This window comes from Phacochoerus africanus, chromosome 3, assembly GCF_016906955.1.
Source record: "Phacochoerus africanus isolate WHEZ1 chromosome 3, ROS_Pafr_v1, whole genome shotgun sequence".
Classification (NCBI taxonomy): Eukaryota; Metazoa; Chordata; class Mammalia; order Artiodactyla; family Suidae; genus Phacochoerus; species Phacochoerus africanus.
Genome location: NC_062546.1, coordinates 64,588,908 through 64,602,214, shown reverse-complemented (window position 1 = coordinate 64,602,214; position 13,307 = coordinate 64,588,908). Strand labels below are relative to the sequence as shown.

The 13,307-nt window shown below is 35.9% G+C and overlaps 1 protein-coding gene across 4 annotated transcripts in view; it reads right to left on the bottom strand.

The window, feature by feature from the left end:
- STAM2 (signal transducing adaptor molecule 2) overlaps positions 1–13,307 on the bottom strand; it is a 50,788-nt gene that overhangs the window by 7,832 nt on the left and 29,649 nt on the right. For 3 of the 4 annotated variants that reach the window (XM_047771918.1, XM_047771921.1, XM_047771920.1), the window contains 4 exons: positions 6,603–6,697; positions 4,188–4,270; positions 3,964–4,051; positions 2,919–2,973 (listed from right to left, as the gene is read on the bottom strand). In XM_047771918.1, coding sequence (XP_047627874.1) covers positions 2,919–2,973; positions 3,964–4,051; positions 4,188–4,270; positions 6,603–6,697 — 321 coding nt within the window. The remainder of the gene's footprint in view (positions 1–2,918; positions 2,974–3,963; positions 4,052–4,187; positions 4,271–6,602; positions 6,698–13,307) is intronic. The other variant, XM_047771919.1, reaches the window with a different exon arrangement.

The window sequence follows — 13,307 nt, the reverse complement described above, 5'->3', positions numbered from 1 at the left end:
GAATTAAGGCAAGCAAAAGGAATGAGAAGGGTACACAGGAGAAGGATGAAAAGGGCCATTTGACTGAGACGGTAGGAAATGACTTTTGGAAGGCAGTAGGAAAGACTGTTAGAACAGCCTGGAACATAGTTAAGTTCAGACTACAGATCTCTCTTCAATAACTCTACCTATACTTTTTTTGGAGTGATTTACATATAATTTCCTAGTATGATAAATGCTACAAAATTTCATTCTGTACAATGACAGATAGAAATGAAATGTAAAACTTAATATTCTGACAGTAAAGCTTTCCTTATTAGGAAAAACAAACTGATGATGATCCATTCAAGGGATGAAAGAATATTTTATTCATCTCTGAGTGATTGAGAAGGGTAAATAGTCAATAAGAATTTGTTGAAGAACAGTAAGTATTTTCCAGAAGAGAAGCTGCATCTGCAGTCAGTGGGCATGGAATAGAAAATGCCACCTGGCCTATTCAGAAACTGAAATTGAAGAGAAAACTGGTTAACAGGTGAGCTCTCAAATAATTAACTCATATCAGAAATAATCACTCTAGGAGTTCTCGTGACTTAGTAGTTAGCGAACCTGACAAGCATCCATGAGGACGAGGGTTCGATTCCTGGCCTCGCTCAGTGGGTTAAGGATCCGGCGTTGCTGTAAGCTGTGGTGTAGGTCACAGATGCGGCTTGGATCTCGAGTTGCCGTGGTTGTGGTATAGACCGGTGGCTTCATCTCCAACTGGACCCCTAGCCTGGGAATCTCCATATGCCGCAGGTGTGGCCCTAAAAAAAAAAAAAAAAGACAAAGGAAGAAATAATCACTGTAATTTTTAATTGTTCTAGACCATTTCCCCTGAAAATATTCTTTTTATCAACAAAAATAGAACTAGGGAATTCCCTTCATGGCTCAGCAGTTAAGGAACCCAACTAGGATCCATGATGTGGGTTCCATCCTTGGCGTAGGATCTGGCGTTGCTGTGAGCTGTGGTGTAGGTTGCAGATGTGGCTCAGATCCCATGTGGCTGTGGCTGTAACTGGCAGCATTAGCTCGGATTTGACCCCTAGCCAGGAAATTTCCATATGTCATTGAGTGTGGCCCTAAAAAAAAAGGGGGGGGGCCAAAAAATAAATAAATAAATAAAACAAAAATAAAACTATACTGTCATATGTTCTCTTTCTCTCACTATGTAGTATGACATCCTTACATAGATATTTGTCAATGACACTGCTTTTTATTGTAGAATATGTGGATGTATAATTTTTTAAACCAATCTCATACTGAAAGACATTTTAGTTAATTTCAAGTTTGTTGTTATAAATAACACTATGAAAAATACTCTAAGAGCTAAATCTTTGCATATATATTTATGTATTTGGCATAGGCCTGAAATTGCTAGGTTAAAAGATATGGATTATTTTTAGGCTCCAGAAAGGTTTATATAATTGCACCCCAGCCACAGCTAATGTAACACTGACCATTTTTCTTTTTAATCTTCTCCCATTTGATTATTCACTGACCATTATTAACATGCCTGCACTGAAACCAAAGAGATGTATAAGTAGATATTCAATGCTTTCTCCAAAATAACACCAATAAAATATGATGAAACTACTACAATTGTTTCACTTATTACAACAGGGATTTATTTTTCATTTCCGTAAAAAAATGAAAATGAATTTACAAAATAATACCCCAGGGGGAAAAGAATCTGAAAAAGAATGGATGTGTATGTATGTGTAGCTGGGTCCATTTGTTGTACAGCAGAAATTGTCATAGCACTGTAGATCAACTATACGTCAATAAAACTTAAAAACAATCCAACCCCCCACAAAAACAAACAAAAACAAAAACAAAATGTCCCAGGGAACAAGATTACAATTTTCAGTGACTTGAAAAAATCTTGCTGTTACCACTCTGGTAAAGGCAGATAAGGAGTAATTCCAGTTCTTTTTTTTTTTTTTCTTTTTTTGAAACTTTTCCCCAGCTTTACTGAGCTATGCAGTTCCTGCTCTCCTTGTACTGTTTGGTACACAAGTTCAGTAAACAGACTCTAGAATGGAATGATGAGGGAACACTAAACACCAACTCCTTCTGACTTCAGATTAAAGTTCAGAAGAATAAGAGGAGGAGGCAAAACTAAGATAGAAGCTCGAAACCCTAACAGTCTGTTCTTTAGTGCTACTATTCCTAAGAAGAGTAAGACTAGATGGGATAATGAAATTTAAAAGGACAAGAGAAATACAAGGAAGAAATATGAGAAGAGAAGGTATGCACACTGGCTTTAGAGTCAGAAATACAAAGGACATTTCATTTGAAAGCTTCACAAACACTACTTCTCATTATATAAACAAGGTAATGCTTGCTTAAGAGCCCTATTCTCATTTTGTGCTGTATTCAACAACTTTCCCTTTCATTATTCATTACCCCTCCACTCCAGCCCAAGTAAGAAAATGAACACTGGCACCATTAAGAACAGGAATCCAGGAGTTCCCACTGTGGCTCAGCAGGTTAAGGCCCCAATGTAGTTTCCAAGAGGATGCAGGTTTGATCCCTGGCCTCACTCAGGGGGTTAAGTATCCGGTGTTTCTGCAAGTTGCAGCGCAGGCTGAAGATACCCTTGGATCTGGTGTTGCCATGGCTATGACGTAGGTCAGTAGTTGCAGCTCCAATTCAACCCCTAGGTTGGGAACTTCCATATACCACAGGAGTCCATTGTTCTATGTATACTCTACTGCCATTAAAAAAATAGCTACTGAAATTAAAAGTACCATCCTGCTATCAGTATGTAAGAGTTTTGGAAACAGAAACAATTTCAAAAGATTAAACAGTTTCACAAAAACTCCCTAGCTTAAAATTCTGCCAAAACCAAGTAAACATAAGAAAATTAAACTTGTTACTTGCTGCATGAAGAATCTCACCTATCAATCTCTTCAAGTTTTTCATCTATCATTGGACCCATCTGTTGGCAAATGTCTGTAAATACAAAAATATTTTAAAATCTGGAAACTAAAAACCAGTTTAAGTCAGTTTCAGTAACTTTTAACACTAGAGCACCAATGTGCAACACCATGCAAAATACATAGAGAATTAAGTTTACACCAGAGAAAGGAATATAAAAGACCTTACTTTAATTCTATTCAGTACCAATATTAATGTCATGGGACCAGGACAAAGTCAAAATCAGAACAGAAATCCCACCATGTCCTCTGGAAGTGTGTTTACAGTACACTGAAATTTGGAATTACCTCAAAAATCTTAAAAATATCTAGAAAACTATTATTAGCTAGAATAAAATGAATTTGAGTGATAGAATATAAAATATATAATTATGTACATAATAGATATGAACACTTTTTACTTATTTTAAGCCATTTCAAAATTAAACATTTTATATATGTCTAAATGTAAACACTGATACAATTAATAGCACAATAATCTAGATTCATAACCAGACTTTCTTCTATTAAAAAATTTAATAGTATTTATCCATTTATCACAGAGATTGTTCTCCCAATGGATTAAAAAAGGCATAACAACATTTATTTTAATTGCTTCAAACTTCTCGGAGACTAAAAAGATACACCAGCATGCATCAAATGATTATATTACAAAGTTAACACAGATCATGTATAACTTTGATACAAGAGAACTAAAAGAGGAATGAGAATTTCTAACATTCTGACTCGATTAATTTAATATGCTGTTATTTTTAATTCTGTCCTTTTTTGGACTGCAAATTTCACTAATGGGCTTATGGAAAAGTAAATACTTCCTTATTGAACAGGATAGGAGGGTTGGAGCAACACCTTCCAAGTAATATGTTTACTATTTTACTATACTAGTCTATTTCCCTTTAGAGATTTCTAATCTCTGGAAGCAACCCAAGGTAGAAGAAATTTAAGACATTATGAATAGCTAAAACATTCAATAACATTAAAGTGATCCCTAATATTCACTTAGTACCTTCTAAGTCCAAGAGGTCCTGGGAGTCTGGTTTTGAATCTGTTGGATCTATACTCTGTAGTACCTGCAGGGCTCTATCCATTTTATCCTAAAAAAGTTAACAGGATACTTTACAAAGAGTTTTAATTTCAATGAATATAAAATTTACTCTTTGAAGCATTCTCAAGGACAATACATTTTAAAAATCTTGATAGTTTAACCATTAAACAAAAGAAGGACTCTACCTCATCTATATAAACAGGCTCAGGCTCTGATTTCTTATTTTCCTCCTCCTCCTCCTCAATTATATTCAATTTGTCCACAGCTGCTACGGAAATAAAGTAAACTTTAAGTTTCTCAGCAACTACTTTGGTGTATTAATCATTAATTTATAAGTAGCCCGTGATCATCCATAAGAAAAAAAAAAGGAAAGCCTTTGAATAATCATCACATTTCATAATCAATACACATTATTACATACGTTCATTCATTCATGCCACAACTATTTATTTAGCCCTTACTATTGTTCTAAGCATTGGAAATACACTAATGAATAAAACAAACTAGAATCTCTGCTCCGATGGAACTTATATTCTAGTGGAACAAGTAAGCAATATTAATGGGGACTGTCATTACAGGCACTTTCTTGAACACTGTTATCAATAGGGTAAACAAATATGTAAGAGAGTAGACAGAATATTATCTAGTTAGCTAATTTAAGAATTAACTCTTACATTCTTTCCTGGCTATACAAAATTATTTTTGATATATACAAAAAGGTTATTTGATTTCAACCTAACTCTGATAATAGTTAAAGCAACACACGCACAAAAAAACTTTTCATAAAGAGAGGACTGAAAAATAACTTAAAAATATATAGAAAACTATTTATTTATTTATTTTATTTATTTATTTATTTTTTTGTCTTTTTGCCATTTCTTGGGCCCCTCCCGCAGCATATGGAGGTTCCCAGGCTAGGGGTCGAATCGGAGCTGTAGCTGCCAGCCTACGCCAGAGCCAGAGCAACACAGGATCTGAGCCGCGTCTGCGACCTACACCACAGCTCACGGCAACGCTGGATCCTTAACCCACTGAGCAAGGGCAGGGATCGAACCCGCAACCTAATGGTTCCCAGTCGGATTCGTTAACCACTGCGCCATGATGGGAACTCCAGAAAACTATTTAAATGCTCAATGTAGTACTGATATAATGAACTATATTTTAACAAAGTAAACTTTGGTAGAAATGAAATCATAATAAAAATCTATATAACCAAAGAATTTTTAAGTCCAAAACAGTTAGCTACTCATTTCATATATCTGTCATTCATATATGCCCTAAGGAGTAGAGCTCAGCATAACATGAGGATTTTCTGAAAACCCAGGACATTTTATACAACTGCCACTCAATCTCTTCAGTCTATGCCAAGGGGAAATCACTCGTATAGGACTCCTTGGGCATGGTCTATCAAGTTATTAAAACCAATGTCTTCAATCTTCATACCTACTTACAGAGTCAGACGAGAGGAATAAAAAGTATAAATACTGGCAGAGTACTCAGTATTCATCTCAATTTCATTTTAACTGAATGCATCACTCCACCCATACAAAGATGATGTTAAACACAATGCAGAGAGATTTCAACTGAAGTTCTTTCTCTAGAACTATAAGGATTAGCTGTAATATGTCCAGGAGTGAGTCAGTACAGGTATAATCTAATGGCAGACTGGTTGACCTTAGCATCCTAGCTCTATCATCTACTAGCCACGTTAAGTTCAACCTCAGTTTCCTTATCCTTAAAATGCAGTAACAAAAGTACCCATCTCAAAGACTTGTGAGAATTAACTAAAACAGTGCAAGCAAAGGATTCTGCACAACACTTGATAAATTAATACTGACACACTACTGAGTAATTTTATTTTTGGTCCTCACCATTAATGGCATTATTAATAGCTGTTCTTTACACTCAGTTCCACCCAACCCCCAGCCTGCCTAAGAAATGGGAGCTTTTTCAGCATGTTTGGCAGCAGCTGAGAATTTGCAGCCACAGGGCTGCAAAACTGAGTGGAGTTTAGAAGATTTGAATTAGGAACCTACTGTCTTGATCACATTATTTTGTTATTATTCTGTGTTCCTTAGAATCAAATTAAGGTGAGGAAAAGCCTAAAACTTAAGAGCACTCCTAACCCCTTGTAATCACACTCAGCCCTTGTCAACCAGTCTTCCAACCTCCACCCCACCACCTACCCACTTTGGTACTGTGCTTCAGTGATGAATAAAAAAAATATCCTTTGTACTGAACAAATGCAAACTGCCTCTGAAACCATAATTAGGTTGATTTAAATACTTACATTCATATTTTATGCCTTATATGTACCTATGTACATTTTAATGCCTTGCATGTACATTTTAATGCCTTACATGTACCTATGTATATTAACACTCAAATGATTTAAAATACAATAAGGAAATAACTCTTGGAAATGACCTGGGAAAAGTTAACCCCTTAACCTGGTAAGAAGTAGGTTAAATTGTATTGCCTATAAATAAGTGACTTAAAACAACGGTAAAATGCCAATCTACTTTATATTCCAAACTGAACCATAAAATTTAAGTTCAAAAAACTTCAGTAGATTTAATCTTCCCTAAGTTTTAACTTACCTGCCTCAGATTCTATGTTTAAATTAGTTGTTACAAAATTAGATGGGAAGAGTCCTATTCCTCTGTGATTTTCTCCTTTCCACCAATTGGCATCACTGAAAATGTAATACAAAAATGTCATTTGCTACTCTGTATTTCAGTACATTAGTGTAAAGAGTAATTAAAATAAAAATTAAATTTAGCCTACTTTGGAAATACTAGTTCAAATCCCACTATATTTAAAAATAGGTCTTAGGGAATTCCCATTGTGGCTCAGTGGGTTAAACCCAACTAGTATCCATGAGGATACGGGTTCCATCCCTGGCTTTGCTCAGTAGATTAACGATCTGGTGTTGCCGTGAACTGTGGTGTAGGTTGCAGGGAGGTGGCTTGGATCCAACATTGCTGTGGCTGTGACATAGGCCAGCAGCTGCAGCTCCAATTTCACCCCTAGCCTGGGAACTTCTATATGCCACAGGTGCCACCCTAAAAAGCAAAAAATAAAAAACAACAAAAAAAAATAAAAGTAGGTCTTCTTAAACTTAAGAGACATAGAAAAGCACAAATAAACATGCATACTCCCATACTTAAATTTAGAATGAATTAGTAACTTACATTTGATTCTGATCTTTAAAAAACCCGAACATTACAGATAGCACTGAGATTTCCTTTATCAACATTCATCCATCATACGGCCACCGCTGAGTTGGTATGCCGCCTTCCTTCAAGTGTGTATTTTATTCGGTTACCGGTTACCGTAAATATAAACTCTATTACACAAATATCTATGTATCTCTATATATCTAGAGCCACCTCTATAAATGTTAATCATTATTGAGCCTTTAAATTTTTTGTTAATACCTTTCATATCTTGTTTATTCCTTTTAAAGATCACACAAATATGGATGATTCATGCAGGCGAACATTTCGATTATTTCCAGTCTTTCACCCTTATTAAAGGTTGGGGTAATAATCATTCTAGATTTCAGGGTACACATGCAACAATTCTCCAGGCTTATTCACAGACATGGACTTGCTGGGCCACAGAACATAAGCATTTTCCATTTTACTAGTACTACCAAATGCTCCCTAAAGTGGTTGTGGCAATTCACTATCCCCCTTTCCCTCAGTGGCATGTGGGAATGTCATTTTCGCTCACACCTGAGCAGAAGTGTCCAAGTAACACTTGATATCACAGAGGAGAAATCATCTCTCACTGCTGTGCTCATTGGCACTGCCAAGCATCCACAGTTTACAGGCTGCCCAGGGTGCCTCTTCTGTAAACTGCTCCTTCATATCTTCTGTCCATTTTTCTTTTTCCAATGGGTTGTCTCTTTTCATGGACATGTAGGAATTCCTTACATATTCTGAACAGCATTTGCTTATCTGGATTATGCAAATACCTTCTCTCAAATTGTCACTGTCTTTCAGCATACGCTTATGATTTCTCTTACTGCATGTTGTTGTCTGTTCCTGTAATCAAATTTAGCAAACTTTCTGGTTTACACTTTGTAAAAAAAGAAACATTCCTCTATCCTGGAATTCCTAAATCTATTCTCCTATATAATTGTTTAATAGTTTCACATTTTCTTTTATATCCCTCTCCATGTTTAGGTCTGTATTTGGAATGAAACTGTATGTACTATGTGAAGCTAAACCAAGCCATTCATCCCAGCAAAATTAATAGTACATCACTTTTTCTATTGATTTATGATAGCTTATCTTTCAAAGAACAAGCTGTTATCTGCTCATGAGCCTATTTTTGGATTCCATTTTGTTGCAGTAATCTACATATTTATTTACTATAGCTTGTTAATATGTCCTAATGTTAGTCAGGGAAAGTACCTTCTTTATTTACTGTATAGCTTCACATTTTCCATATTAATGTTAAAATTAAAATATTTTTAAGTTCTCTGGGAAAAAAAAAGTCCTATTGGGCTTTTAATTGGAAATGCACTGAATTTATGCATTAATATTGGAAAAATTAAGTCTTTACAATATTAAGGTTTCTCCACCATAATAAACATGGTAGCTCTCTCCATTTACATTTATATATTACACATATTTATATTCCTTTACATCCTTCAAATACTTTATAATTTCAAGTCCTTAGATAGCTTTGTTAGTTCTATTTATTCTCAGATTATTCATAAATTTTGTTACTATTGAGAATGATATTACATTTTTTAAAGAGTTGTGATTAAAGCACACCACTGATTTTTGCATACTGAGCAAAAAAAACCAACAACCTAGATGAATTTTACCAGTTTTAATAGTTTGATCATTAATTCTTTTGGATTTTGTAAATACACATAGAATCTGGAAATGGTAATTTTGTCCAGTCTTTTCTAAAAATTTGACTTAGTAGGCATTCTTTAAAATTTTTTTTAAATTTTTATACAATTTTTATTTTATTTTTATTTATTTATTTATTTATTGTCTTTTTGCATTTCTTGGGCTGCTCCTGCAGCACATGGAGGTTCCCAGGCTAGGGGTCGAATCGGAGCTGTAGCCGCCGGCCTATGCCAGAGCCACAGCAACACAGGATCCGAGCTGCGTCTGCCACCTACACCACAGCTCACGGCAATGCCGGATCCTTAACCCACTGAGCAAGGCCAGGGATCAAACCCGCAACCTCATGGTTCCTAGTCAGATTCGTTAACCACTGAGCCACGACGGGAACTCCATAAAATTTTTATACAATTTTTAAAGGGTACACTCCATTTACAGTTACTACACAATATTGGCTATATTCCCTGTGTTGTACAATATGCCCCTGTAGCCTATCTTACACCCAATAGTTTGTTCCTCCCACTGCCCCATGCCTATACTACCCCTGACATCCACTTCTCTCTGGTAATGACTAGTTTATTCTTTCTATCTGTGAGTCTGACTGAGTAGGCACTTTTTTTGGGCCATGCTTGCAGCGTGTGGAAGTTCCCAGGCCAGAGATTGAACCTGGACCACAGCAGTGACTCAAGCTGCTGCAGTGACAATCCTGGGTCCTTAACCCACTGTGCCACAAGAGAATTTCCTGAATGAGCATTCTTAAAGATGAAACTTCAGAATGAATTAACTACTATGATTCTAAAACACCACTTCATTAAAAAAATACCACAAAGATATACAAAAGGCTAAATATCAGCCAAATTCTTAAAACCAGAAAATAATTGATGTATTGACAATTCTAAGCTATCACATCTGCTGATGTTCACATAAGATGAAAAATTCTCCCACAGGCATGTTTTTTAAGTTGAACTTTCCATTTTAAAAGGAAAAGTTGAACTCAAAGGAACTTTTTTGGGGGGTACACTTTAATTATTGAGATGTAGCTGATACACAATATTATATATAAATTTCAGTGTACAACAGTGATTCACAATTTTTAAAGGTTATACCATTTAATTATAAATTAATGACCATATTCTGTGCTGTACCATATACATTCTTGTATCTTCTTATTTTATACATGTAACTCTTAATCTCCTACCCTACCTTGCCCTTCCCCTGTTCCCTCTCCCCACTGATAACCACAGTTCTGAAATTAGAGGAATTTCTATATAAAGCAGAGAACCCAAATCTGTTGAAATGGATGCATGAACTTTATTTGAACCTATCAAAAATTCCATGTTGGTCCCACTTTCTTAGTGGCCCCACTAATCAATGTAGGGTAATTTCCTTCCCAACCACTACTGTAAACTCTTTGATGAAGAATAACAAAGTAGGCAAAACAACCAAATGGTATATTGAAGCATGACTCCTGCCCAGCCCTAACTCAGCTTTATATGACAACCAGTTGATTCTATGGAATGTTTATGAATATTCATTCAAATATCATTCAATTTAAAGTTCCTAAATTAAGGTAACTCAGAAATTTTACATAAACTGTCTAATAGTTAAGAAAAATTTAAATGCCACCTTTATGAGTTTTTTATATTAAGAGACTATATTATAGCTGAGTGAAAAATGACACAAACTTTACTTTCAACATACTGATTATTCAGCTAGCATTTATGAAAGCCTACCAAAGAGGCTAAACACTGAAATTACAAAGATAATTAAGACACAGTTTCTGCCCTCAAGAAATTTAAAATCCAGTGCAGTATTTTTCAACCCTCGCCTACCAACTAAGAATGTGTTATCTTGCTTCACCTTCTGGGATTTGTTTTCTCCTCCCACCCATGTAAGTGCTGACCCCCTTCAGTATCAACTCATCTGGTGGGAGAGACATGTAAAGAGGTAACTATGGGAGTTCCCACGGTAGCTCAGTGGAAACGAATTAGACTAGTATCCATGAGGACTCAGGTTCGATACCTGGCCTTACTCAGCAATTAAGGATCCAGCATTGCCATAAACTGTGGTCTAAGTTGCAGACATGGCTTGGATCTGGTGTTGCTATGGCTGTGGTGTAGGCCAGCAGCTACAGCTCTGATTTGACCCCTAGCCTAGAAAGCTCCATGTGCTATGGGTGCAGCCCTAAAAAGACCAAAAAAAAAAAAAAAAAAGAAGTAACTATGATCCAGTATAAAAAAAAATGCTATCCAGAGCTCCCGTTGTGGCTCAGTGGTTAATCCAACTAGCATCCATGAGGACGCGGGTTTAATCCCTGGCCTTGCTCAGTGGGTTAAGGATCCAGCATTGCCGTGAGCTGTAGTGTAGGCTGCAGATGCAGCTTGGATCTGTTGTTGCTGTGGCTGTGGTGTAGGGCAGAAGCTACAGCTCTGATTCGATCCCTAGTCTGGAGACCTCCACGTGCCACAAGTGTGGCCCTAAAGAGAAAAAAAAAGACAAAAAAAAAAGAAAAGAAATGCTATCCTTTCTGTTCAGGAAGCGTCAAGAGCACCGAGAAGGAACTCCTCACTCTATGGGGAACTAAAGGCTGAGAAGAAATGACAGACTTCTCATAGGATGGAAAATCTAACATGGGTTTTGAGGGTTAAGAAGACACTTGCCAGGAGGAAAAGGAAATTAGGGCTATGGAAATAAAAATGACAATTGCCCTGCTGGCATTATGGATAAGCAAGAAAATAAAAGTACAAAGAAACAAAAAACTGTGCATACTTAATCAAAAACCAAAATTATCCTGTCTCATTTTAGGTCTCAATAAAAGGAAAACCTGAGCCTCTTCTTTAAGTTACTGACTTAACTAAAACAACTTGCTGACTTTTGCAATGACAGTGACTAAAGATAGGTGATGCCCTTTGTGGATATGAAAATTATGTGAGCAAAGTGCTATTTCTACCACAAACATACAACACTGGTAATCATGTGCGGGTCTTTTCCTCAAAATACCTGTCTTATTTTTCAATTTGGGGAGCCATCCTTCTGAAGCCTGGACTCCCCTGCATGCCCTGCAAGTAAAGTTCTTCTGCTAAATGTATTTGCCTCTTTTGACAAGCTTTCCAGGCAGAGAGAACCAACTGCACAATGCCATAGAGGTCTAATCACAACCACAGCATTTTTAGAACTGCAAGAATTCCACTTATTATTTGAAATGGTACATACAGAACAAACAAGGAATGGCGAGATAAAGCAGTGAAAAGCTTTTTTGCTATACTCCATTAATAAGAAATATGTGCCTTGTCTATCAGCTCACTGTTTTGTAAACTGAAGTCAAAGAAAAATGTGTTTTCAAGGGACTTCAAGTTCTATATGTGAAATTTTATATCTACTTTCGTTTCAAAAGCAATATAAAAATAATGGATACAGCTATATTCTAGATCATCTAGATGACCACCTTTTAATCTAAGACTGCCATTTAATACCCACGTTTGCATTTGCATATAAAATCTTACCAGTGATAACCAATCACCCAAAACGACAATATTTAACTTGTACGTGTTGACGAGCATATCTATGGCAATTTTAAGATTAGGGTCTCCTAACATCAAAACAGCAGAAATCAACTACATGTTCCATCATGTTCGTGCTGCATTCTCCTAGCAGTTACACAGAAATAACCCTTAACTGAAAACAGTATTATGAGTCTAAATTATTTAATGAATTTGTGCTTTAATTAGACGTCAGTGAAAAGGCACATGCACCACAATAACATAACCCTTTACTCACTTCAAGCCTGAAGACCATAAAGGATATTTAACACCAAATGACATCAAGGGATATAATATGTATGAAGGAATCACAACAATCTCAGAAGACAAAATCAGAGAATTGCGTCATCACAGCACTGTAGAGGACAGACCTGCTAAAGCCAAATGATGACGTACTTGTGCCATAGATCAGTATTGTATTCACCTGTGAGGAGTAATATACTTTGGAAATTTTTCTTATTATATAAAAGTAATGTTCAAAGCTTAAATCTTAAAATACTAACTTGTCATTTTATAGTTTTTTTCTATTTATTTTACAAATGTTCCTAATTTTATACTTGTATAAGGGTATGAGAAGTGTAAACCTAAATTCTTTTACAAATATGCTAACTCAAACTATACTCAGAAGCCTGACATTTCTGTCAGTGTTCAGAACCTGTGCTACCTCTTCACCTTCATATGTATTTACTCTCCTTTAAGGTTCATGTGCTCCACTCCAAATGATTATTTTAAAAAGAAGAGAAAAAAATGCTTTTCCAGTGCTAGCTTGACTGTTTAAGAATGTAAGAGACCTTTATCTTCCTGTTCTCAATTTCTTATAAAAATTTTCCTGTCTTGTCAAAAATCAAAGTTCACCTGAAAGTGACCCCCCTAGATAAGCCTTCTGTCCTAGAAG